This window comes from Eleginops maclovinus, chromosome 10 (assembly GCF_036324505.1).
Source record: "Eleginops maclovinus isolate JMC-PN-2008 ecotype Puerto Natales chromosome 10, JC_Emac_rtc_rv5, whole genome shotgun sequence".
NCBI classification, from domain to species: domain Eukaryota; kingdom Metazoa; phylum Chordata; class Actinopteri; order Perciformes; family Eleginopidae; genus Eleginops; species Eleginops maclovinus.
The window spans coordinates 8,052,014-8,075,681 of NC_086358.1; the positions used below are offsets into that span (position 1 = coordinate 8,052,014).

The 23,668-nt window shown below is 40.4% G+C and overlaps 2 protein-coding genes across 2 annotated transcripts in view; one reads left to right on the top strand and one right to left on the bottom strand.

Moving 5' to 3' along the window:
• Positions 1-1,396: 1,396 nt before the first annotated feature.
• smyd4 (SET and MYND domain containing 4) lies at positions 1,397-8,004 on the bottom strand. The gene is made up of 10 exons (XM_063893122.1): positions 7,775-8,004; positions 7,322-7,466; positions 6,997-7,086; positions 5,572-6,550; positions 4,995-5,240; positions 4,604-4,806; positions 4,322-4,469; positions 4,093-4,209; positions 3,679-3,802; positions 1,397-3,518 (listed from the first exon to the last, which is right to left on the bottom strand). The coding sequence occupies exons 1-10, from the start codon at positions 7,909-7,911 to the stop codon at positions 3,395-3,397; spliced, it is 2,313 nt and encodes a 770-aa protein (XP_063749192.1). The 5' UTR covers positions 7,912-8,004; the 3' UTR covers positions 1,397-3,394.
• A 281-nt stretch (positions 8,005-8,285) lies between these two features.
• LOC134870743 (replication protein A 70 kDa DNA-binding subunit-like) overlaps positions 8,286-23,668 on the top strand; it is a 32,031-nt gene continuing 16,648 nt past the window's right edge. Inside the window, exons 1-12 of the mRNA XM_063893123.1 lie at positions 8,286-8,408; positions 8,872-8,919; positions 9,082-9,160; positions 9,384-9,489; positions 9,582-9,673; positions 9,761-9,856; positions 14,808-14,833; positions 14,908-15,173; positions 16,829-16,931; positions 17,061-17,129; positions 19,606-19,798; positions 23,045-23,181. Coding sequence (XP_063749193.1) covers positions 8,376-8,408; positions 8,872-8,919; positions 9,082-9,160; positions 9,384-9,489; positions 9,582-9,673; positions 9,761-9,856; positions 14,808-14,833; positions 14,908-15,173; positions 16,829-16,931; positions 17,061-17,129; positions 19,606-19,798; positions 23,045-23,181 — 1,248 coding nt within the window. The 5' untranslated portion in view covers positions 8,286-8,375. The remainder of the gene's footprint in view (positions 8,409-8,871; positions 8,920-9,081; positions 9,161-9,383; positions 9,490-9,581; positions 9,674-9,760; positions 9,857-14,807; positions 14,834-14,907; positions 15,174-16,828; positions 16,932-17,060; positions 17,130-19,605; positions 19,799-23,044; positions 23,182-23,668) is intronic.

Below are 23,668 nucleotides of genomic sequence, written 5' to 3' on the forward strand. Positions count from 1 at the left end.
CTTCAGGGTTTTTGTTTCGGGTTGGCATTTGGGTTGTGTTTTGCAGCTTGAGTGGAAATAGAATATAAGTACTCTACATCTGCCTTTCTATTGGTTGAATACACTGACAGTAATGCCTGCAAAAATAAGCTCTAAAGCAACAAACAAACCCCAAAAGACAAGCAAAGGGACACCAGCAATTAACATCAATATACTGAAAATGTCATGAGAAGTGCTTTTTAATTTGGCACAGAAATTCGTTGTCTTTATTATCTTTTGGGGTGCCTGCCTTTTCATTAGCATGTAACCATTTTTTATTTGTCTTTGTATTTTGATACATTTATGTTTACGAGTCAGACTGCCATGAAACTTGGTGGAATACTGTAGCATGGGTCCATTTAGAAACCATAACGTTGTGTATTGTATACAGATCACTGGGAGAATATGCCAGCTATTCTTTTACTTGCATTTACATTGCAAGATAGGACATTTGACCTTGATGGAAGTCTGCTTCCCCTCAGTGCTGTTCATGTTAAGATACAAAATAAAACTCCCATTCAAAACTCATCATTAGTGTAACACATCATAGCGTTTGACTGTAAAGTAATCTCTCATAAAACGCTTTTTTCAAACTGTAGTTGTGCAGCTGATGATGATTCTGAACATTTTAGCGTAGAAAACACTGGCAGGCCTATTAACAAGTACCTAAATGTGTCTTTTCTTTAGCTTGACCATATCCAGCCACACCCTCAGACTGAAGACCAGAGTGCATTGTTAGGGTTACCAGCTGTGTGTATAATTCATGCAGGGTGGGTTGTAACTTTTGAGACTTACAGGAGATGAGAAGAGTCTGTCGGTCTGTGTTACAGATATTGACACAGGCCTTGTTACAGAATACGCCACAGCTTTTTGTTGTCAGTCTGGCCAATTTTGATTGCATTATGTATAGCAAGACATCTGATAAGCCTGAGACCTCAGCCACTGGAAATGGCCTCAAATGGCTCTGGACATTTAAATAAGGAACCTGTGATCTGACACGGCAGCAGCATGGAGATGTCTGGTGACTTCCTAAAGCTGGCTGTGTTTCTCTTTCTCATGCTCCTGTTTGCTATGTTTTTAAACGTCAGCTGACATTTTCTCCCTGACCTCCTGCCTGATATAGAAACTTAAAAACAAGGCACACAAAACAAACAGAAATAACTCTGAAAACATGTGATTTTAGATCTTGAGATGTTCAGAAGCCTTTTTCTTATCATTAGTCATTCATCAGTGTGTTTGGAGAGGATTTTAATATTCAAAAACTGTATCTTTAATACCTCTTGGATTACTATGACACCAATGTTATCTCTTGCTCTACTCAAGGGGATGTTGAGCCACATTAGCGAACACCTTGTATTGTGTGCTGCATCTCCGTATATACAATTTAAGCAAGGTTATCTCTGGTTCTCCATTTGCATATTTTAAGCTGCATCAGTGATTTTCCCACTATGAGAAGGCATTATCTGAAATGTCATGTTAACATTATGGTAATATACAGTAGCTCATTAGAGGACAGACTGTACAAAAAGTACGTGCTCAGGGTTTTCTAAGAGGGATTTCAGCGAGGAGAGGAATTACAAAATCGGGTTCATATCTGGTTCACTCAAATGTAAAATTATATTTTCCATCTACAGCAGCATGATCACATTTTCTCATCTGAAAGAAATCCCCTCAACTGGTGTTTGAGCATTCTTTCAAGCCAGCTATTTTAGACATCTACTGATTTGCCAAACAACATATAGGTGCACTGTAATTTACAACAAAAATTATAAAATGTAGATGTCATATCACGTCATATAAATAGCTTTTTAGGTTACAGGTTTCTATTTGCGGCACTGAAGACTTTTATTACATATACAAACATGTTTGCATATTTAAATGCTGTTAAAAAAATATACCAAAACAGCAAGTAGTAAATATATACAAAGCATTAAATACAACTCCAAGATAGAAAACATGGTTTAAAGTAGAAACAGTTGAGATGCGTCATCAGAATATAAATTGAAGTATTGCCAATAGAATTTATTAGCTGCATGTTCTTGAGTCCCTCGTCCTTGTGGGGTTTATTGTTCGTTGTTCAAGGCCTTCATAGCCTGTGTGAAAAAGCTCTTCCTCAGCTTGTCAGGCCTTGATTTGTGGCTGTGAAGGCACTTGGCTGATGGCAGCCACATAAAAAATCTATTGTTAGAGTCCTTTATTGTCCTTCTAGCTCTTCACCTCTTGTTTTATAGGCATTTTAGTAACCCTATGACACGTGTTAAGAAAGTAAACCTTCTAATAACCAATTCATTGTTTGAATCATTTTTCAAGGGAGAAAATGACAAACATTTGATTGTTTCAGGTTCCCAAATGTGTCTTGCATTATAGTAAATTGAATGTCTGGGAGATTTTAATGGTTGGTTGCACAAAACAAGACATAATGGCTGTTATTCCCCTATTGTCTTGGGTTTCAACAAAGAAAACATTAAGCAAAGTCACAGTGGAATGATCCCTGCATGTGATATGCTTTTATTATATATGCTCAAGAATGACTTTTTTTGGTCTTGTGACTAATATTTAGCATGACCTCACCCCTGTGTAGCCTTCATACACGACTTCTTCTCTGATTTCACCAGCTGCCTCCCCCGAGTTTATCGTCTTAACCTTGACGTTCGGTGAGTACGTACCCACGTCAGTCAAATTGGCTGCCACCCAGGAACTGTTGACGTCTATCTGGCAGAAGCCTCAGGAGATCCAGCTGTGATCGATATTTTAGTGTCTTTGCACAACAGGAGCTTTAAATCATCTCTGAAAACCATGAACCTTGCTGTTCATGTAGCACATGATGATGATGCTTTATACGACTGGCTCATAAATACTTTTAAGATGAAGGTATGTTGGGGGATATGAGGTTGGTAATGTAGGTTCAACAGTCAAAGCTAAATATTGCTTTACGGCCATTGAAGCATTAAATTGAATTTGTTGGTGGATAACTGCTGCCACCTAAAGGTCAGAGGGCTACCTGTGTATGTGGCCGAGGGCATTTGCAGATTTTATGAATTGATTAACTTGGAGTAACCTTTTTATTTTCCTATGTGTAAGTTGCCTCACACTTCAACACTTCCATTGAAGCATGAAATTGAAATTGATGATCGAGCCACGATCAACAATGTATACCTGTGGTCATGTAGAAGTTGTGAAAACATGCACGTCACTTCCAGAACAGTATGCAAGTCTTCCAGTAGCCGTACATACCCTCAAGTGTTTGTAACCAGTGATATATTTACATTTCTTAATACATTAAAACCACACAAGGCCCACGTTTAGAAAGTTCACAGATTTGGATTTACTTAAAAATATATACTGTAAAGATTTCCGCTCTTGTTTTTATGTAAGACTATGCTGTTAGACAGTCCTCCATGGCTTGCAGCTCCTGTAATTCTTCACATTGAGGGCCACAGTGAATGCAGAGGAGTTTTCTGACCCTGGGGATGACAGAGAGGGCCGGGCCTCGGGCACCACTGGGAGAAGGACAGGAGAGCAATACAGAACAATTATTTCTACTAATAAAGTTTGTCAAAATAAGAACACAGCAGGACTGTTGCACATTGTTTACACATTAGACATCAGACACTGAATAAAGAAACACCTTTCCACTTCATGTCTGCACAACTCACTCACCCATTGAAGTGCAGCTGGGCTAATTTGAAGAGTTGTCGACCCAGTTCAATGCTGTCTTCTCCGTACTGGTTCCCAATAGACATGGCACTTCTCTCAAGATGTGAGGCTGCATTATTCCAGTCACCTACAGCAACAAAAATAAAAGAAACAAATTAGTAAGGCGGCTGCAAAAATCCACAATATTTACATTTGACACCGTTGGATGTCTGATAGTTCAGTTTTTTAGACTTTAGCTACAGATCTAATTTTAATATCAAGAAAATCCCCCAAAATGCACTGTAGTTTTTTAAAGAGAGAGACATTTCAGGTGGAAACATTTCAGGAAGTTTAGATTTTCAACCAATCAGTAGAGAGGTCTGTTGATGTGAAAGTTCAACAGCAGGTGTGTATTCAACACTGAGCTCACACACATACCCATGGTAGCATACGCTCTGGCCGTGGCATCTTCCAGCTCCCCCTGAAACGGGTGTGTCTCTGCAAGGCTCAAACCAGACTGAGTCTGGGTCCTTCTCAACAGTCTCAGGGCCTCATCTGACGGAGGGAGGAACAGAAGAATAACATGAAGATGGAAGGAAGACCGTATGGAGAAATTACAGTGATGCATTACTGTATCTACATTTAAATGTAGTTTTTTCATAACCACCTGGCCTCTCTCTTTCCATGAGGTCCACAGCCTTCCTCAGTTCCTGCCTCATTTCCTGCAGCCTCTTGTTCACTTCAGATAAGGACACGCAGTGACCACAGGATGCCCGCGAACATACGAATCCTTTTCCTCTTTCCTTGCTGCTTGTCTGAAAATCATAAAGTGTCTCAAATGATTAGGATGGAAACATAGAAAATACACCGGGAAAGAAAAACTCAGACAGACAATTCATTTTGTATAACTGCACAAAAGAAAATCCACAAAACACTAATGGATGCCTACTTTGAGAGATCCTTTACACTTCCCACACAAAAGTCCAGACTGTGGATTGCCTCCAACACTTGAGCACTGCACTCTGCCCTCTGAAGCATCGTCTTTCTCTGACTGCTGCTGCAGCGTGCAGGCCTCACACCGACACAGAAAATAATATTGTTCCTGCAGGAGACGCTGGCGTTCTTGGATCGCCATCCTACTGCTGTGGGGACCTGAGGAAGGGAGGATAGGGCTTGATTACAGCATCAGTTATAACTCACAAGAAGAAAAATTACAGAATAACACTTCAAACTGAAAGTAATGACACAGTTATTTCAGCTGAATTATGTCAGTATTTAACTTACAACAAAACAATCCAAAGAGCATTTTTCTTTTGGAGCAGAATAACACATTTGCCTACCATAGCAGTGCAGGATCTCTTGTCCAGGAGGGATATCTCTGGCTGCTCTGACAGTGACAGTGACTCCGCTGTCTTTGCTTCTCTTCTCAGCTACACTCTCACTGAAGTCTGCAGACAGATGCGTTTCAGTGCTGAACGCCAGACTGGTGTTGGGACAGCAGGAGTGATTCAGAAGACTGAGAGTCGGGAATATCGCCGTAGCGATGCGAATTTCCCTGCTAGACTGCACCGGTGAGTTTTCTGCTCCTTTGAGATGCAAGAACGAGAAAGTAAATGTCAATGTACGACTAAACAACATTCAACGCTGAAGATGCAATTATTAAAAAAGCATACATTCTTCTACTGTAGAGTGTCCCATTGAAACAATTAAAGTAAAGCTGAATGAGTTGGTCAATCACCAGAAAATAATAGACAAAGTTTAGATAATCAGTTAATATGCCCAAATACCTTGCCTTGGAATTTTGGACACTCAAAAATAACGATGTAAACAAACTGATTTTATGTGTCTGACTTTGAGTCTTGATTTTTCACTGTGACAAAACTCATTTTTGGGGCAAGGCGATAACACTTCTGTCACCTGTGTCTTGCAGCGTGATGATTGCCTGAGCGTTACACCTGAGCTGCAGCATGTGCCTCAGGACTGCACTTCCCATCAGCCACAGCTCTGAGTTCCAATCTGCTCCAATACCTCCCTCCTCGTCTCGGGGTTGGCTGTTTGCCTGTAAGGGTCTACTCGGGTCCCAAGATGCAGGTGGAGGTCCTGCCTTGCTGAGCTTCAGGTACAGTGTTGCTATAGTTATCGCACTCAGGAAACGCACACAAGGGCTGTGGCGTTTCAGGTGGTGTTGTAAGTGAAACACGCTGCGGTAAGACTCACCGTAGTGTGAAGCACAAGGATCGTGATGATTTGAATCCCTGGACTCTGGCTCTGTGTGCTCGTTTCTGATTGGCTCCCTTGCTATTTGGATGTTTTTTAAACCCGCCTTTAGTGTAACTCTCAGAGCAAGCTGTGACATCACGCCCATCACCATCAGATCTGCTCCCAGTGAACACTCCCAGTGGTGATGTTCCTCCCAGGCGTCTCGCTGGCAGGAAGTTGAACAGTATCGGCTGTAGCTGCATCCCTCACACGGCACAGGACTCAAAGTTTCAGTCAAACACCAGTGACAGCGCCGGTGCTCCACTCCTCCCTCTGCATCCTGCCTTCCTCCCTTACCTTTTACCTCCTCCATCCCTGGTATAAGGACACAGCTGTATGGCCTGTCGTGCAAAAGCACCTCCCCAGCTGCTATTCTCTCCTCAGTCACAAGGTGTCGACCTTTCTCCGGGCTAAAGCCAACAGCAGCTTGAGGACAAATCCCAAATGAAAGAGGACCAACAGATGTCCCTTTAGCTCCGTCTGTAAGATTCTTCGAGGCAGGATTGTGATTTTTCTCTTTTCCCATTTGATCTACAGAGAGGTGTTGGAGGCATTGTGTGCGACGGTCCTCCAGTTTGTGTGAAAGATGAGAGGGATAGCCGTGCTCCAGAGCTCTGTCAATGTCTTGAAGGGAATCCTGAATGATGATAATAAACATTGAATTGTGAGCAAAATATAACGATGACGGACCTTTTTACAACTAATTAAAAAATAACCAGGACTGATTACAGATCAAAACCTAAACCAGGCCTACAAATAAAATGAAAATAAAACACAATTAATATAAGAGATAAGATAGACTGCCTGTCCTCCAAATTTGTATTGCATGGGTTGCTTTGTAAATAATGCATTTTAATCTCAAATCACCTATGTATGTGCTCTTGCAAAGCATCTGCTATATGTGTGGACTGTAGTGTGAACATCATGTTAATCATGTGAAGAAACTGTTATATTGTGTCACCGTTTGATCACACAATTGTGACACAATCTGTTAGATTTCCACAGGCTCATTTCACTATAATCTAGCTTTAATACCACAAGTAGCTCACTTTGTTATTATTATTGAAGATGGGACCATCTTACCTGGTAGTGCTGCAGATGGTAAAGCGCAGCAGAGCGGTTTGCATAGCAGAGAGACAGCTGCTCCGAGCTTAGAGGAGCAACACATATGCCCTGTCATAATGAGGGAGAGAACACTGGATGTCAATATGTATTTATAAGGACAGGAACACATCTCATGCTATACAATCACAAATTGATTTAAACAATGGTGTTCTCAAAATACATGTTCATTATTTTATTGCTTCAGCCTTAACTTTTCTGAAATGAAATGGTGGACATGAACATAATGTCTTTTGTTTCTAATTTCTGGCACATAGGGATCAATACAGTATTATCTTCACTTCACCTGTGAATAGTGCAGAGCAGCTGCAGTAAAGTCTCTGATCTTGAAGCTGGAGTTTCCCCTCTCCCTGCATTTGGCTGCTTGCTGTGTCTCCTTCTGTACGGAGTATGCTGCAGAGATTGACTGCACGAAGTCCAGATCCTCTTGGCTTTAAAACACAAATGGAGACAAACTAAGTTACTAACTAAATAATTAACTACATTCAACTCGATGTAGTGCACCTGTATTAAAAATGTTCTATTAGTAATTGTTCATAGTCCTAAACAACCTAAAGAAACACAAATGTTCATTAGCCAAGTGAATATGGTATATAGATTGAAGTGGACCAATTTAAATGCTATATTACAAAATACCTAATACAAAGTACTTAAAATAGTTCATGGACCTTACTTTAGTTTATAAACTGTGGTCTCAGATCTAAGCTTTAAACCCACGAGCAGTAAGCTAGCTACTCACGTTGTCAGAGTTAGGCTACATTTGAATACATCATCTATTTCGAGCAGGGTTGTAAACTTTTCCTTTAGCTCGGTGTCGAGTACGGTCCATTTTTGTGCAACATGCTCTTGCCACTGGACGCATGGAAGATCCATCATGAACTACAAATAAAGCACATGAGCACCGGATGATCCTTGTGGGTTTGTTTTGAGTTTCGTTTCACGCGTGCTCGCGGAACAAGGAGTACCACTATCAAGGCAGCGTGGATGAAAAGACAACTTCCGACCACACCCTTCAAAATAATACCCTTTCATCTTATCCCAGGGAAACAATGGTGATTAATTGCAGTGATGCATATCCTAATTGAATCCTTAGTGTAACAGATCCAGACTGTTTCATTCATGTTAATTAATTTGACGTGTTTTTTATTTATTCTGGTTGCTTTTCACAATTCCTGACCGACTGTACTTTATTTCGAAGGCATTAATGTTCAACATCCGACAAATTCCGTGTTGCAATATCGTCTGTTTCGCTTCTCTCGCGATAAGTTACCATATCTCTAGCTTGATTACGTACAAGAACCTGAACTCTGCTGGCTTTGAGAAGCACGTTACCTGGTAAAATGAGTGTAACACTCACAAAGGGGGCAGTTGAAGTAAGCATAATATAACTGACTGTTTCTTTTATTGACATGACATACAAGCTAAGAGTTGTCGTTTTTCTGCAGCTGTTAGCACTGTCAGCTAATGAGATTTTGTTTTGACAGCTGAATATATAGCAATGTTAGCGGTAACCTACCAAATTATTAAAAGTTGTATGTTGTTCGAAGCCCAGTAATAGTTTTCTCTTTTGATGGTGTTAAATAAATGCAAGCTTCCCTCCTTTACTCAAATATTGACACAGAACAACGCTTTATTTATGTTCTGAGACTCAAAGCTCACTTTTTGACCACTATAAATGTCCGGATATATGTGGCCTACCTTCTTGGGCGGTACTTGTCACTTCCTAATATCGTATGCATGTTGCGCTGTAACATTGCATTAGTACCATGGTAATGTGATGGGACAGGATGGGGCCAGGAAGCATATACCAACAAGTCCATGTTTGTTGTTTTCTAGGCCCTGGTAAATGGCTCACAGGTGAACAATGCCGTGCTGCAGATAATTGTAAGTAAACAATACAGTAAATACAGTCATGCTTATATGAAGATTATTATTCATGTTTATATTTCTTTGTTTACTGTACTATGTACACAGGGCAGTTGGATTTCTCATTTTGCTGTCATATGTAGTGTGATAATGCTGAGCCTTTCCCTTTGTGTTTGTCAGAACATCCGTAAGGTCTCTGCTGACTCTGGTCCACTCAGGTACAGGCTAAGGTTGAGTGATGGTCTGCACACTTGGTCTTGTGAGTATCTTGAAGTTGCCAAGTCTCTGACTGTGGGTTTGAAATGTTGGCAGCAAGTTCTAATGTCATTTATTAATAAATAAGAATAATACATGATCATACATCATACTTAGTTAAGAAAATCATGCCTAAGGCGATAATCTAGTACCAGTGATGGATAAATCAGTCCAGTCATCTTATTTTGGAATCAACATGAATATCTTTTTATGTGTTTTGCACGTAGCCTTCATACTGGCTACACAGTTAAACACTCTGACAGAAGACAAACTGGTACCTAACAGTGTGTTTCTGGTGAAGAAGTCCGTCAACAATAAATTGTCGGATGGCAGGTATGTGTTTTCATTTTCATCTCCTCCCTGTTCCCTTTTCTCTATTTTTTGGTTCATGGCCTTAATTTAAACATATTTTTAATTTCTTCCAGGCTTGTGGTGATTTTGTTGGACATGGAGTTTTTGCAGTCTGCCGAGGAAACTGGAGGGAAGATTGGAGATCCCACTCCATATGAACCAGTTGGTATGACTATTTCAAAAGGCACTTTCATGAATTTATAAACCATTAAACTTGGCTTCCAGGTAATTCATGGTGTTTGTGAACTTGCAGTTGGGACATCATCTTCACAGTCTGCCCCAAGCACCTCTGTCCCGGCTTCTTCTCCACTTGCATCAGAACCTGGACCCTCTAATTGGAACAAAAGCAGTGAGTATGCTTTTTAAAGCTGTCGTGAATTTAAGTGTTTTGAAGCCAGTAAAGTATTGACAGTAGTACCAAACATATATTTGGTTGTTTTTCGAGCCACTGCTTGAGATGCAGGGCCTTTGGAATACATTTTCTTTTGAACAAAACAAACAAAACAATGCCTCCAGAGGCCCTCTGTTCGTGATATTACATGTCATTTAGATTGATACTACTCATTTGCTACACAGATTACAGTAATTAAATACCCCACTGATATAAACAAGTTCTAATTTCTTCATTTAGCCGAGTTAGAATCACTGAGCATAAGGACTGTGATTGAGGTTTTGTTCTATTTGTCCTGAAATCATGCAGAAAGAATTGTTGATTGATAATTACTATTAGTGTGTAGTCAAGGAATTTAGTAGGGACCGTTTTCAATGTGTTTTAGGAGTTGATGAGATTGTTGTTCCTTTTGTTATTTTATCGAAAATCTTGATAATTTATCAAACTCTCGTGTGACCAACAGAGGGAGCCATGTACCCTTAGAAAGAATAGTTCTGATGCAAGATTTGCAGTTCTGTTTTTTTCCCCCTCAATACTTTAAACAAGTCTTTGTTATCTGCTTTTGGATGGACTGAACATTTCATCCTGGCGTCAGTCCTTTGATATTAATAGCACTTCCGTGTTTAAAGTCGGTAGACTAAGCATCAGTAAAGAACAAGATGAAACAGCACCACAAGGCAGAGCATGGTGTTCAACCAGGTGAATGTAGCCACAGCGAATGCCAATGCAATGGAAAACAGTTCCTTTGCTCTATTTTCATATCACATTGTGCACTTTTATCATATTTATTGCTCACCTATCAGAGCAGGAAACTATCTTTTCCACTGGCCACTGCAGTTCGTGGAGACAATAACTCACACCTCTGACTGTTTTACCAGCAGTCAGCTTTTTATAACAGAATAGGATCTGAAAATGATGGTTGGTGTTCTGCCAAAACGGCTGGTGCCATGTATCATGCCGAAAGTAGCCTGTGTTTTATTGGGTGCTCCTTTGTTAGCTTAGTCTTTGTTTCACTCACTCACTTTCTACCACCAGCTGCTCTCAGCATCCTCATTGATTTTGTTTTGTGGCAGAAACATGCCCAATAGCCCTCCTCAGCGGAGGATGTAGGCATGTGGGTGGATAATGAGTACTTTGTATATATTGTTCCTTTGTAGGTGTGTGTGTGTGTGTGTGTGTGTGTGTGTGTGTGTGTGTGTGTGTGTGTGTGTGTGTGTGTGTGTGTGTGTGTGTGTGTGTGTGTGTGTGTGTGTGTGTGTGTCTGAGGGAGATGTGTGGGCCGATGGCTCCTCCAGTTCATGGCTTCATGAATATTGTTTTGTGGACAGAATACCCCTCATAGCGATGCACAGGCAGGGGGAGAGAGAAAGGCAACCAATTTGACTGAGCAAAGATGAGGCTTTGCATTAAGTAGTTCATCAAACTTCCTCCTTATATCCTTTGAATCGTGTTACCTCAGAGATTGCTCCAAATACAGGAAACCGGCTGCTCTATTTAATTGTTCTGTTGATGAAACCCTCCTGCATTCTTTCTACAGCCAAAAACAAGCCTCATGAATAATGTCTCACTAGTAAGTGGTTTCTTCTACTGAATGTGCGCAATTACTTTGGTTTGTTATTAGCAATGACATACATTTGTTTGCCGTTGAAATATTATGCTAGTGCCACAAATGATGTGTTTCCAATGAGCTGTGAGTGTGTAGACTAGGTAGGCTCCGGGTTCAAGCCTCAGTCCTTCAGCCCCTCCCAACAGGGTATGTGAGAGAGAAGGAGGAATAGCTGCAAAGATGGAGGTTTAACAGGACGATGTTGATCTTAAGAGATGGTTACCCCTCATGACGCACAGCATCTACCTGATGCCAGCTGCCTCAACTGCATTACAGATATATTGCTGCATTAGTGCATTGTAAAAATAACTTCAATACACAAATAAATGTGGCAATTACTAAAATAACGGAACAAGAGATAGAGCCTAATCTTATCAAAACATTTCTGTGAAAGACTGCTGTAACGGTTAGTTTATCCTAAGCAGGCTCAAGCTAGATTTAAGAGAGTAATACAAATAATCTGTGAATCTCTTGGTGCCTGAATGAGCCAGTTGGAGCAGTTTGTGATGATTAATATGTGATTCAGAAGAAACACAGCTTATCATTTATGTAAAAAATGCTCAATGTACACTACAGTACAATAATTATTCAACAATATTACAAAGTCTTACAATATAGCTGTTTCTGCCCCGCTACTGTCCCATCTGATCAGCCGACCAATCACTGAACAGATTCTGACTTAGTGGTGTTGCTGTGCCTTTAAAAAACTTCCACACAGGATACACCTTTGGTTTCTTCCTCCTTGTCTTTTCTGAGACATATCATCCTTAATGATGAACTTAATCAATATCCAGATCACGGTCCAGAGGCAGGAACAGGGACGGGAGAAAGCGTAATTAGCTGAATGTAAAGCCCGCCCCATCAGCCGCAGGCGCTCTGATTTGCAGGCAAGCCTGACCTCTGGCACCGTGGAGTGGGAGGATTTTTCCCCTGATGTCAGCAGAGTTTGATAGACTAATCTCAAATATTTTCAGCATTTATTATTAATGTATGTATGACTTGTAAGCTCTGCCAGTCACAAGTGATATTGTTCTCCCTTAATTAGAAAAAAAATATAGACATTTGAGTAGCAATATTAATATTCTGAATTGTTTTTATAAAAAAAACCTAGTCTGTAAGCATTAGGTGTCAAAGGTCATGACATAGTCTCCACTGACGTCTCTGTGTTCCCATTTAAATATTAATCAGCAACGGCCCCTGAAATAGACCACCTTAAAACTGCTTCTCCGATGATATTTAAATTCTAAAAAGAGATCTGCACTCGCTGAAGTGCAGTTAAAAAATGATTCATTATTCATCTCTAACAATCCTCTGCAGGTTTCCTTTGTCCTCAGAACTCTTTACACTTTGCCACTCGTTCTCTGAACACGCTTTCGCTTTCTTATTCACGTTCTCTATTTATGGCCTTTTCCTTGTCTATATATTTTTAATTTTCTCTGCTCCTGTAGTATCGTCATCATCAAGCACTCTCTTCAAACGGGGGCTGTTGAATACCTAAGTGGCTTACACATTAGGATTCTACTGATCTAATACACAAAAAAAGAGGATTCTTGACAAAAGTCTGTGCCCTGCTCTTTGCTCTGTCCTTCTCCCGTCCCCACCTATCATCACCTCGTCTCTTCTTTCACTACATGCCTCTTTCCTCTAACGGGCATACGGATGGCGTGTGTATGAATATTGATGTTAATTACCCCTCGCCTGAAAATAGCTGTTCAATCTGTGATTCCCCCAAGGAATCACGACACACACACATACAACACACACAAGATACTACACGCCCGCAGGGGAGGGTATCATCGAGGTGAGGTTCTGCTGTGCTCCAGAACAGGAGCTTATATTGGCGGAGTGGTCTCTGTGGAGTTGCGCCTTTTTATCTCTGACAATTCTTCCCCTCAAATGCTGTTCCTCAATATGGCACATCTTTCATGCCAAAATGAGAAATTGAGCAAAATATATTTTGACAACAGCCAACTATCTAGCCTGAGTCACTGCTGATGGGGCTGATTCAACTTTATTGTGGGAGGTGAGAATAACACCTTGCAATTCTGAAGGCCGGTCCGAACTGTTCAAGTTTGCTGGCATTGTCACTTTAAAAATAAATATAAAAGATGATCACTAACAAAGTTAAGAACTTTTTCTTAACTTTGCTTTTGTGGTTGTGTTGGTCTTCTATCTGTGATTTTTATTTTATTTTGGGTCAAAGTAAGGTGGAGTCAGTGCACACCCACCTAATCCTGACAAATATGATGGACCTAGTAATTCATTGTAACACCATACTATGTAACACTTTAAGCTTTATTGATTAGATATTATTTTTATGTTTACCAGGACCTACAACTGAAAGTTTCTTCATGTATACATACTATTAAGCACTTTACTGCTTATTTAAAATAATCGTATGACCTTTTATGAAAGCTGTGAAACGCACTAAACAGTTTATTTTACTCAGACACAGACTGTGGCTAGGAATTATGTACTTAAATTTGATACTTTTTCCAATGACCGAAAGGCATACTGTAGGTAAAGTAATTGGCAGTATTACCCTTAAATAAAAACTGTCATTGGCTCAAACTTTACACATTAGTAACTCTACAGGGAGATCTGTGCAGAGAGTTTAATCTTCTCAGGCAGTTTATCATTTGGCTGCCGCTCAAATAATCAGATAACAGTACAACCACTAATGTTTTATAATCGCTAAAATATATTTTTAGAGGTGTTTCATTAATTCCACATTGCCTCTTGGAAAATCCTGTAGGTGTTCTACCGGTTATGTGTCCTTATCGTCAAATGAAGTGGTCAACCTCACCTACTGTTCATGGAAACTTTTGCATGTGCTTTGAGGTTATTTAGTAACTCATACACTCCCATACTATTTAATTTGCCTGGAAAAAAGATTTACTAAGTCTGTATACGCAGTTTGTTGTATGCAATTGGTTGAAATACCTGGATGAACACATGCATCTGACCCACAGTCCTTTGCACATCAGATATGTGAGCAAGAGGGTGAAAGTCAAAGGTGCCTTATTTGGATAAAGTAGTATTTCCCAATTACATACATACTGTGCACAACAATACACACTTTGTAAGGGCTGTTACAGAACGTACAAGAACTTGAAGAAAATAAATACGATTGGGAAAGCAGCTTCAGATTGAACATGTCTGCATGATGGGCACCACGTTTTGAAAAGTTTTGAAAAGTTGAATTGTTCAATAAATGTACTCATCTTTAATGACTATTTCATTTTCATCTTGTAAATATGGATTACACATATTCAGAAACTATCTAACTTTGTTTCCCTGCAGACGTTTCTTCTCCAGGAGGACGGGAAGTGGTTTTGTGCGAATGTCACCCTCGGAGGCATCACCCATAAAGGCTTCACCATCTAAGTTTTCTCCCATGAAGGCGTCACCATCTCAGTTTTCTCCCATGAAGGCGTCACCATCTAAGTTTTCTCCCATGAAGGCGTCACCATCTAAGTTTTCTCCCATGAAGGCGTCACCATCTCAGTTTTCTCCCATGAAGGCGTCACCATCCAAGTTTTCACCAACGAAAGCCTCACCCATGAAAACGTCCCCCATGAAGTTTTCACCCACGAAGGGTGGCAGCGGTTCTCCAGGTTCTTCAACAAAAGTGCTTCCAATAGCAAGCCTCAACCCTTACCAAAGCAAGTAAGTTTAAGTGTGTGTCCATTTCTAAATGTGCCTGCTCTCACATGCATGTACGTATGGCAGTTTTACAAATCTTCAAACACTACTTAACTTTGCGAGGAAGCTGACTTGCTTGCATTTCCTCCTAGAGTCTAAGAAAATAATGTTTGTTTCCTTACACTCGTTATAACTTTTTCCTCTTATGCTGTGACTCTACTTTTCTGTTTGCTGCTATTTCAGAGAATCACTTTGGGGCATGTTTTAAAATGTGTATCTTTGTGCGATTTGTGCATGTGCACTTTACTCAGCCCATCTGCATGGATATGAAATCAGCAATGTTGCCTCAGACGGCGAGACTTTGACGGCAGGTACTGCTGGGTCTTTATGGTCTGCTGCTGAGGTTTTGATTCTGTTATTTGCGCTGGTGGGGATTTGGCCATCCTCGTCCCCGTCCCCCCCCCTCCATCTCTTCTGACAATTTATTTTCCTCCTCCGGGGTTCAATTTTACTGCTGTTTTTTTTCCCCCCTCTTGCTTCTTATCTTTTCATTTAGCTTAAGTCTCTGGCTTTCAAATTGGCCACAAAAGACAAGTGAACCGTATAGCTAGATGTATTTACCCAGGTTGAAGTAGAGGTATCCTGTCAGCTCTCTCTCATGTATGAACTCTGATATTGTAGTTTGAAATTGAAAGCTGTAAAGTTAACTGTGCCTCTAGGTGTTGTAATAAACTGATGACTGTTCTAACTTTGAAGTTGGGGAGTACCTACAGTGAGTAAAACAGATTACTTCAGCAGCTGTGTTCTGCTACGTATGTTAGCGTGAAAGAGAAGCGGGGTGTGTGGGATGCTGTGTTTGTGTACATGGTCTTATATGGCCATTTGCACAGCTTTCTCTTCCCATTCTGCCTTTGTTAAGTAATAGCATCTACAGCAGAGTATAATTGGCTTTTGGCTGCCATAAACCTTGGTGTAGCAGCAGTCTTATCCATACTGAGCAGGGAATGAGGTTCACTCTGGGCCAGCAGCTGCTCTCATGATAGGGGATTTAATTGCAGGCAAAGTTATGGTATGAATATCCTCAACTGCACAATTATCAACGCAGTCAGAAAGCTCACTGCTGCATAAACTGCAGAGCTAGGCTGGCTGTTGTTAAAAACAGAACAAGAGGCATATTTTAAATGTATCCCCGAGTTGGCAGATGTACAACACCTAGTTCACTCTTTGAAAAGAAAGTTGCTGGGTGTTTTTTTTTCTTCTTTTCTTTCATGAAACTTTGAAAAAAAAAAAGGAGACACTCATCCAGTTTCCTTATGTAAGAGTTGTGATGCTCATTAACAAAGAAAAGCTTTTAATAGTGTCTGTGCCGCGTTCTTTAGTGTTTTTTAGGACCTGAGAACTAGTACACTTTTAATTAAGTTGAAGAATATAACTGTGTTGGGCTAAGACAACTTTTTTCTTTTTAATAGTTACATGTAAGGCATTCATGTTAATTCTGCAAGTAGAATATTTGAAAAAAACCTCTGGTCAGCAAACTTGTTCTTCAACGTTGTCAAAAGGTCCATTTGGGCTAAGTCCCCACAATATCACTTATTGCACATTTTGTAATTAACCTTATTTAGTTGATATATGCTTTGTAAGCTCTGATCCAGTATAATACCCTCTGTGTGTATTCCTAGATGGACCATCAGAGCCCGAGTCACCAACAAGTCCACTGTCCGCACCTGGAGTAACTCTCGAGGAGATGGAAGGCTCTTCTCCTTTGATGTTCTGGATGAGAGTGTGAGCAGAAGAGTGGAGAGGCCTGAATTTCTGTTTTGTGCACGCATGTCAAACATATGTCACACATGGCTGTTTTTGGTTTTATCCGTGTTACGAAATGTTGTATGATGGAAATGTGCTGCTCAACAGGGCGAAATCAAGATCACAGCGTTCAACAAGGAAGTGGACAAGTTTTTCTCTCTAGTGGAGCAAGGCAAGGTGAGCAGACCCCCACTCACCCACATCCATCCTCACTGGAAGCGATAAGAGTTTTCAGAAACTTCTCCTTTAAAAACATTCTTTAGTTCTTTTGTTCCACATTATTATTCCAGCTTTGAACACTGCAAACAAATGTTTGTATTTGCATTGTTTCAGAAGGAGCTTTGAAGCATTGCAGCCATTTCATTTCTTTGATGAAGTCGACAACATTAAGACAATATCTAAAGGCTGTAAAAAGTCACAAACAACTTGCAGAGTAAGCTTCTAAGCTTAGAGATCCATTTTTTATGCACATAATGCCTCAAACAAATATATCATAGGTAAAAGAGTGCCTAACAAACCCTTCTGCAAAATCCTTTAATGCCTTCAGGATTCCTGACCAATGGATGAGCCGGAGGCAAGTATTAGAGGATTTTGTGGAAGGGATTTATTATGTCATATTTTACTGCTATATAATATATGCTATATATTTGAGACATATTGAGCATTTGGAAAGACATATGTGGCCAGGAGTATGCTGGGAACAGTGTGAACAAACGTCTGATGTGTTGAGATTGTTTTGTTGTTTGTTTGCTGATATCAATATTGTCATTGTAGTAGAAATGGCTTCCAGTCCAGCAGGCTGTGTTCTCCATGCAGGATGTGTTTATAAAGTTTATCTTCCAGCATCAGTAATCGAGACAGACATTATTGTGTTTTTGGGTCAATGTGCTCACTCCTTTTCTACATACTAGCAGTGAAGCATTCACTTTGTGGTGAAATACGGGGTGAAAAAATGCGCAGTTTTCATTTTGTAAAATCCTGATAGTCACATGGTGATTTATTGCCAAGGTTTGTCCCGGCACTTTTACTTCCAGGATGATCACAACATATTTCTGCACATCATCTTCATCTTCTGTATTGTCAGACTTGCAGTCCGTTAGAAAAACCTACAACAGAAACAACGAAACATACAAGAATGACGCTTCATTTTGTGACTTCTCTCTTAGACTGTAGTCAAAGTATATTTCTTTACAGCAAGTATGGAGTGGAGGGATGATTACAGCTACAAAAAAATATTCGAATGTTGTCATGTGATTATTCTGAACCTAACCTAAAATTGCTCCCCTCGTAAAGGAGCCAGTACACGGCGAGCGCTTAGTGGAGACAGCAAACAACGTTCGGTCAGGCTTTTATTTAGTCAAAGTTCCATATATTCGTATTCCCACTTTTTAATTTTCATTTCACATGACTGTCATATTATCTATTTTTATTTCTTTAAAGCCTAACCAGCAACAAGATCTTCAGATGAGCTGTGGTTTTATAAAATAAACTCAAATCCTTTGGGATTCAGTATTTATCATATTGACTATAACCAGGATTAAAATCAGTCAAACATTATCATTATCATCCAGAGGGTCCGGATTCAAGACCCTGTGTCGACTAGGATCTGCTTCACTGTCCCGCTCCAGCTAAGGTTATGTAACGGATGCTGATGCTGGAGGCCTGCAAGACCACTCTACACAATAATGTTATGTTGTGTGGTAGGGTCCTTAAAATATTCATACATTTTAAGAAATAATTCACATTTAAGAATTCCTTTTAACAATAAAACGTATAAGAGAAATAATGCTGCCTTTAAAATGAGAAGTTTGAAGTCATGTACACGGTATACCAGAGTATTGCCTTTTTTCCCTCATTAAGGCATTAGCAATGGTCAGTTCATGCAAGAAAGAAAAATAGGTTTTTCCAGTGTGTGCTGTTTGTGTTAAAATGGGTGTTGCTCACCCTGAACATGCCATTTGGAAATTAACGACAGGTAGAACACATGTTAAAGCTCTTTCCTCAACTCCGTGTGTCCACAGCTTAATAACTCAATTAACCCCGACCATCGTTTTGCTCGTCACACTGGCTCAGGTATCAGCCGCTGACAGTGACTCCCAACACACCCACATCCAATTTGTGCCCTCTGGCCTCCAAAGATAAATAAAGGAATGAATCCATCTTCCCTTCGTGATCAGAGTATTGACAGAACAGGGAGTAAGTGTGACAGGTGGCCAGAATGCTTATCACATTAGCTTCATCTCTGTGTGGGGTAAATCAGAGAGAGAGAGGGAGGAAAGCAAGCAAGTCATAGAGAGAAAATCAGAGGCAGAGAGATAGAGGGGGAATATTGGAGGATTGGGGGAGTAAATGAAGAAGTGTGCCTCGCATATTGAGGTTTAAATTTAGCTGTTTAGCAGACTCGCTCTCAGCTGCCCCTTATTTTCTGGTGAATTACAGAAGTGATGGGCCTGATATGACACCGCATTTCAGTTGGACCTGAAGGTTTTTCCTTTCTTATTAAGATTTTTTGGTGGAACAGAGGCTCATTTTGTAAAATAATACTTTCCTTTGCAGGTCATTAAAGTGGTTACCCGATCGAGAGGTTAAGCTGCTTTAACTTCACAGTCTGATGAGCTTTGATTTTATGACTTTGCTCTCCTGTGCTCTGTAGGTGTACTACATCTCTAAGGCTACGCTGAAGGTGGCCAACAAACAGTTCACCACACTGAAGAACAACTACGAGATGACCCTGCATGCTCACTCATCCGTCATGCCATGTGATGACAGTCAGGGCATCCCTACAGTGAGCTGTGCCTTTGTGCCCATTGCAGAGCTGGAGAACAGAGATACCGACACCATCGTGGGTAAGAGAAGAACTTCATCAATGAGAGTTTATGAGTTCATTTCTAGCATTCAACCAGTAAAAGATAATACAGTAATAGTGAGTGAGCAGGTCTGTTAGGGGGAACGGCAAATGTAAATGCAAATGAGGTGTCACAGAGCAAGGGTTTTGTTTTGACATCTCTCTCTCAAGCGCATGTTCTTCAATGCGTCTCGAAAACATGTAACAATCTACTGATTAAGATAGATACGTGTCACAGCCAATCATCCTTCTGTGGTGAGGGCTCAGGAGATGATTCAATCCCTCTTCAAACTTTGTGAACAACGAAAACAATTCTGAAGTGTGATTGATCAACCGTGCAACCCAGGGAACCTAAAATATCTTTACCAGGGAGAAATAGAAAGGCCCATTTATAACCCACAAGCTGGCTAGGTCAGGCTGCCAGTAGTAGAACATTTGGGGTATCAGCTGGATCAGCTCTATATCTACTCTATCAATTCAGGCAATTACACATTGTAGATATAGCTGGTAAAATGTTTTGCTAATAGACATTCTCGTGCCAGTTGTCCCATTATGATGGGGTCCGAGTGAAGGTTAATTCAGACATATTGGAAAGAGGAGAGATGGAAGGAAGATAAAGCTCCATTCACAGTTTTTGTAAAGGTTAGTTGCAATGCCTGCCCTCTGTGCCTGAGAGAGATGTCTTATCTCTGCGACAGGGAAATTGAGACCACCAAAGTGTAGATTGGTATTGAAAAACATTGTGATTGGCTCTATATTATTAGTGAGATGATGAACAGGTATGACAGTGATGTTCGTTTCTGTAGTTCAGTCAGACGACTCCCGTGTTTCTCTGATTTGTGTTTATTAGATGCAGCATATAGTTTGAGTTTGGAGTCTAGGCTCAGGCCTCATCACTCCACAGATTTACAAAGAACATTGAGTGATGATTAGATAATTATCCCCCTGAGCCTACAGGTGGATGCTGGGGTGGAAGCGAGCATCGTCAACGTGGACGCAGCAGCAGCAGCGTGGAGGCAGCATCAGCACCAGCGAGGGAGAGGCAGGCAGATCTGACAGCTTAAATAGAGCGGCAGATTTAGGAGACTGCGTTTGGTTGGTTGCAAGAGTGGCGAGGGGAGTTATGTGCAAATGTATCATTGGGGCTCGAGTTGACTGCCTGAACTATCTTGCAGGCTTTGCCCCAATGGTGGCAATGAGTATATATATTTATAACTGCTATTGTTCTGTATGCAAGTACATGGCTTATTTATGAATAGGGCATTATTTAAATGTGTATGGTTGTTTCAGTACAGGTTTATAAGGATGGTGTCTTTATACGGCCAAACAACTTTATAATGATAACTTTAAGAAACATTTTTAAACTAAACCAAATGAATAGACACACCTTTTTGATTGCAAAATAGAAACTATTTGATCACAGAATGACTTGATCACATTCCAGTTTCAAGCCGTGTGACCATGTGCCAAGTTATACAATTTAAAAGGCCAGTGAGTGTTATAGTGAAGCTTAATTTTAAATAGCAATCTCTGATGCATTTCTCACCACATCCATCAGTTTGTGCATTTTATCACACACCCCCAGATGTGAAATTGCACTTCACTTGGGATTGTACAGTACTGCAATTAAGTGTTCGACATGCCATATTAGAGATTAAATTAATGATCGCAATGAAATGCAAACCACATACTGTAACCTGCCGAGCGGATGATTCATGTAGGTTTACGTTCAGAGCAATAATGTTGCATCACCAAATGAGTGTAAGCTATGAGCCAGCGGAGCATCGGTGTTTAGATGCACTGAAAGAGGTTTACCTGCTGGAGTGTGTTTGCGTGGCGCAGAGGGGCAGCACTACATGTCCTGTGTGTGTCATCTGTTGTCTCTCCTTTCACTCTCTCCCCACTACCTCTCTCCTTGCTCCTTTTGTTAAATAGGGGATTATAACATGGTAATGAGAACTGTCAGCCTGTTCCTCTGGTGATAATGGAGTTCAGAGGTGGATGACATCGTCTCAATCATAATGGAATTATCGAGGGCTAAAAAGGCACAGACACGGAGCAGGAGAGGAGGTAGAGGAGGGGGGAGAGTTTAGAGAAAGGTTAGCAGAAGTAGCAGCCAGGAGGATGAAGTTTAGAGAATGAGTGCTTTGCTAAATCTATATTGTAATTAGGCCTAGTCATTTTATATAATAAATGGGCACTGGTTGTGACACCATGAGATGATGGACAGAAAATTAATGAACACTAATTCAATCATTGCCATTTAAAGGGGCCCTGAGTCTAGTCACCACTAGAAGTGCTATTGGTCCCTTTTATGAGTGTATTGTGCACACACAAGGACACACAACACAAAACATAACTCAATAGATGGCTGAAATGAAATTCCAATGCTGTAAAAACGGCAAGGAAGAAGGCTGCACTAGTAAGTGAACAAGTCAATAAAAAAAAGGTTTTTAAAATTATTAAAATGTTGTTTATTGTCAGGTCATACACAGTGTATTTAAAAAGTGCAACTTTGAATGGAAAAGATATTTTGCTTGTTCACAACAAAAACTGCATCTTTTCACCCTTAGGTTCAACATCATGTAAAATTACAAGTTGTTGCCGCTAACAGCTTCTTGGAGATTGTACACACCGTCTATTTAACCTTTGGTTCTATGATTAGGATGTGTTCATTCATAATAATCCAAAATCATTTTACGAATTTGATTCAGTCTTTTTATTAGCTTTGTTTCAGTAACCTTTCGACACCCCCTTTTGTTCTACAAGAACATCTTGGGTTAATTTGACTTCTGATTAAATTCTTAATTTCAGTCATTTTAGGCTCTGCTCTTCACCTTCCCAGAGCTGAGCAGTGTCTGCTCATCGCTGCAGTAATCCTGAATGAAGTTTTGTCCCTGAGCATGACAGGAAACACGAATGAGCGTGTTTGTTGTGATTCTGAGTGTGGTTCTGGGTGTTAGCCAGCATGTTATGACATTTATGTCAGTCTGCTACAACTGGCAAAATCAGAGGGGTGTCTCCTCTCCGCTGTGTAGGGTCTTTAGTGCTCATGATGTGATACCACTTGATATTATGTAGTGTATCCAGGGGGTATTTTCACACTTTACACCATGTGGACTCATCAAAAGGCTCTCTGCACATAACAGAAAATTGCTTCCTCTTTCTTACCTCTTTGGATTGTTGTCTACCTATATTCATGAGCTATCTATAGATGGAGATATAAAATGACTCTCTCTGCCTGTAGATGTAATTGGAGTGTGCAAGAGTGCCGATGATGTATCCCGTATCACCACAAAGACCAGCAGAGAAGTCTCCAAGAGGACCCTCCAGCTAATAGACACCACTGGCAAAATGGTGACACTCACACTGTGGGGAGAGGAGGTAATAACTATAATCTCTCCTTGCTCTCTGTCTACATCCAGGAATGGATTTGTGGTTTATCATAAAAACTTGTTTAGCAGGCTGTAATTAATAGTGTGTTTTATGAAGGTGCCCATCCATCTATGCACATTATCTGTGTGTGCTCTGGCGAACCGAGGCGTGTGGGTTTTCTGGGCTGTAAAATTTGGATCTGTCAAATCATTCTCCTGACCTTCAGGAGTGTTTTGAACCAGAGGCCCTGATTTCAGCTGAAGGCTAAATAACTCTCGAATGTGCATGAAATGGCACTATTCTTCTCTAAGCTCATTCAATCTGCAAGAGCTAATCCCTCCTCTTTCCCCAAATCCAAAAATGACTTTCAAATGACTTGTAGGTTGTCCAATTATAAAAGCAAACTATACCACATATTACTCTCTGCCCTCTGCAAGCTTCAGGAATAGACTGCACATATAAGAAACAAAAAAACAACTTGCCTTATCATCTCTTG

Excerpts from the sequence above, each read along its gene's own strand:
- smyd4 (XM_063893122.1), bottom strand. The coding sequence starts at position 7,911 with ATGATGGATCTTCCATGCGTCCAGTGGCAAGAGCATGTTGCACAAAAA. Across the intron at positions 7,087-7,321 it reads CTGCTCTGCACTATTCACAG|GGCATATGTGTTGCTCCTCT; the intron begins GTGAAGTGAAGA and ends TCATTATGACAG. Across the intron at positions 3,519-3,678 it reads GCCCAGCTGCACTTCAATGG|TGGTGCCCGAGGCCCGGCCC; the intron begins GTGAGTGAGTTG and ends TCCTTCTCCCAG.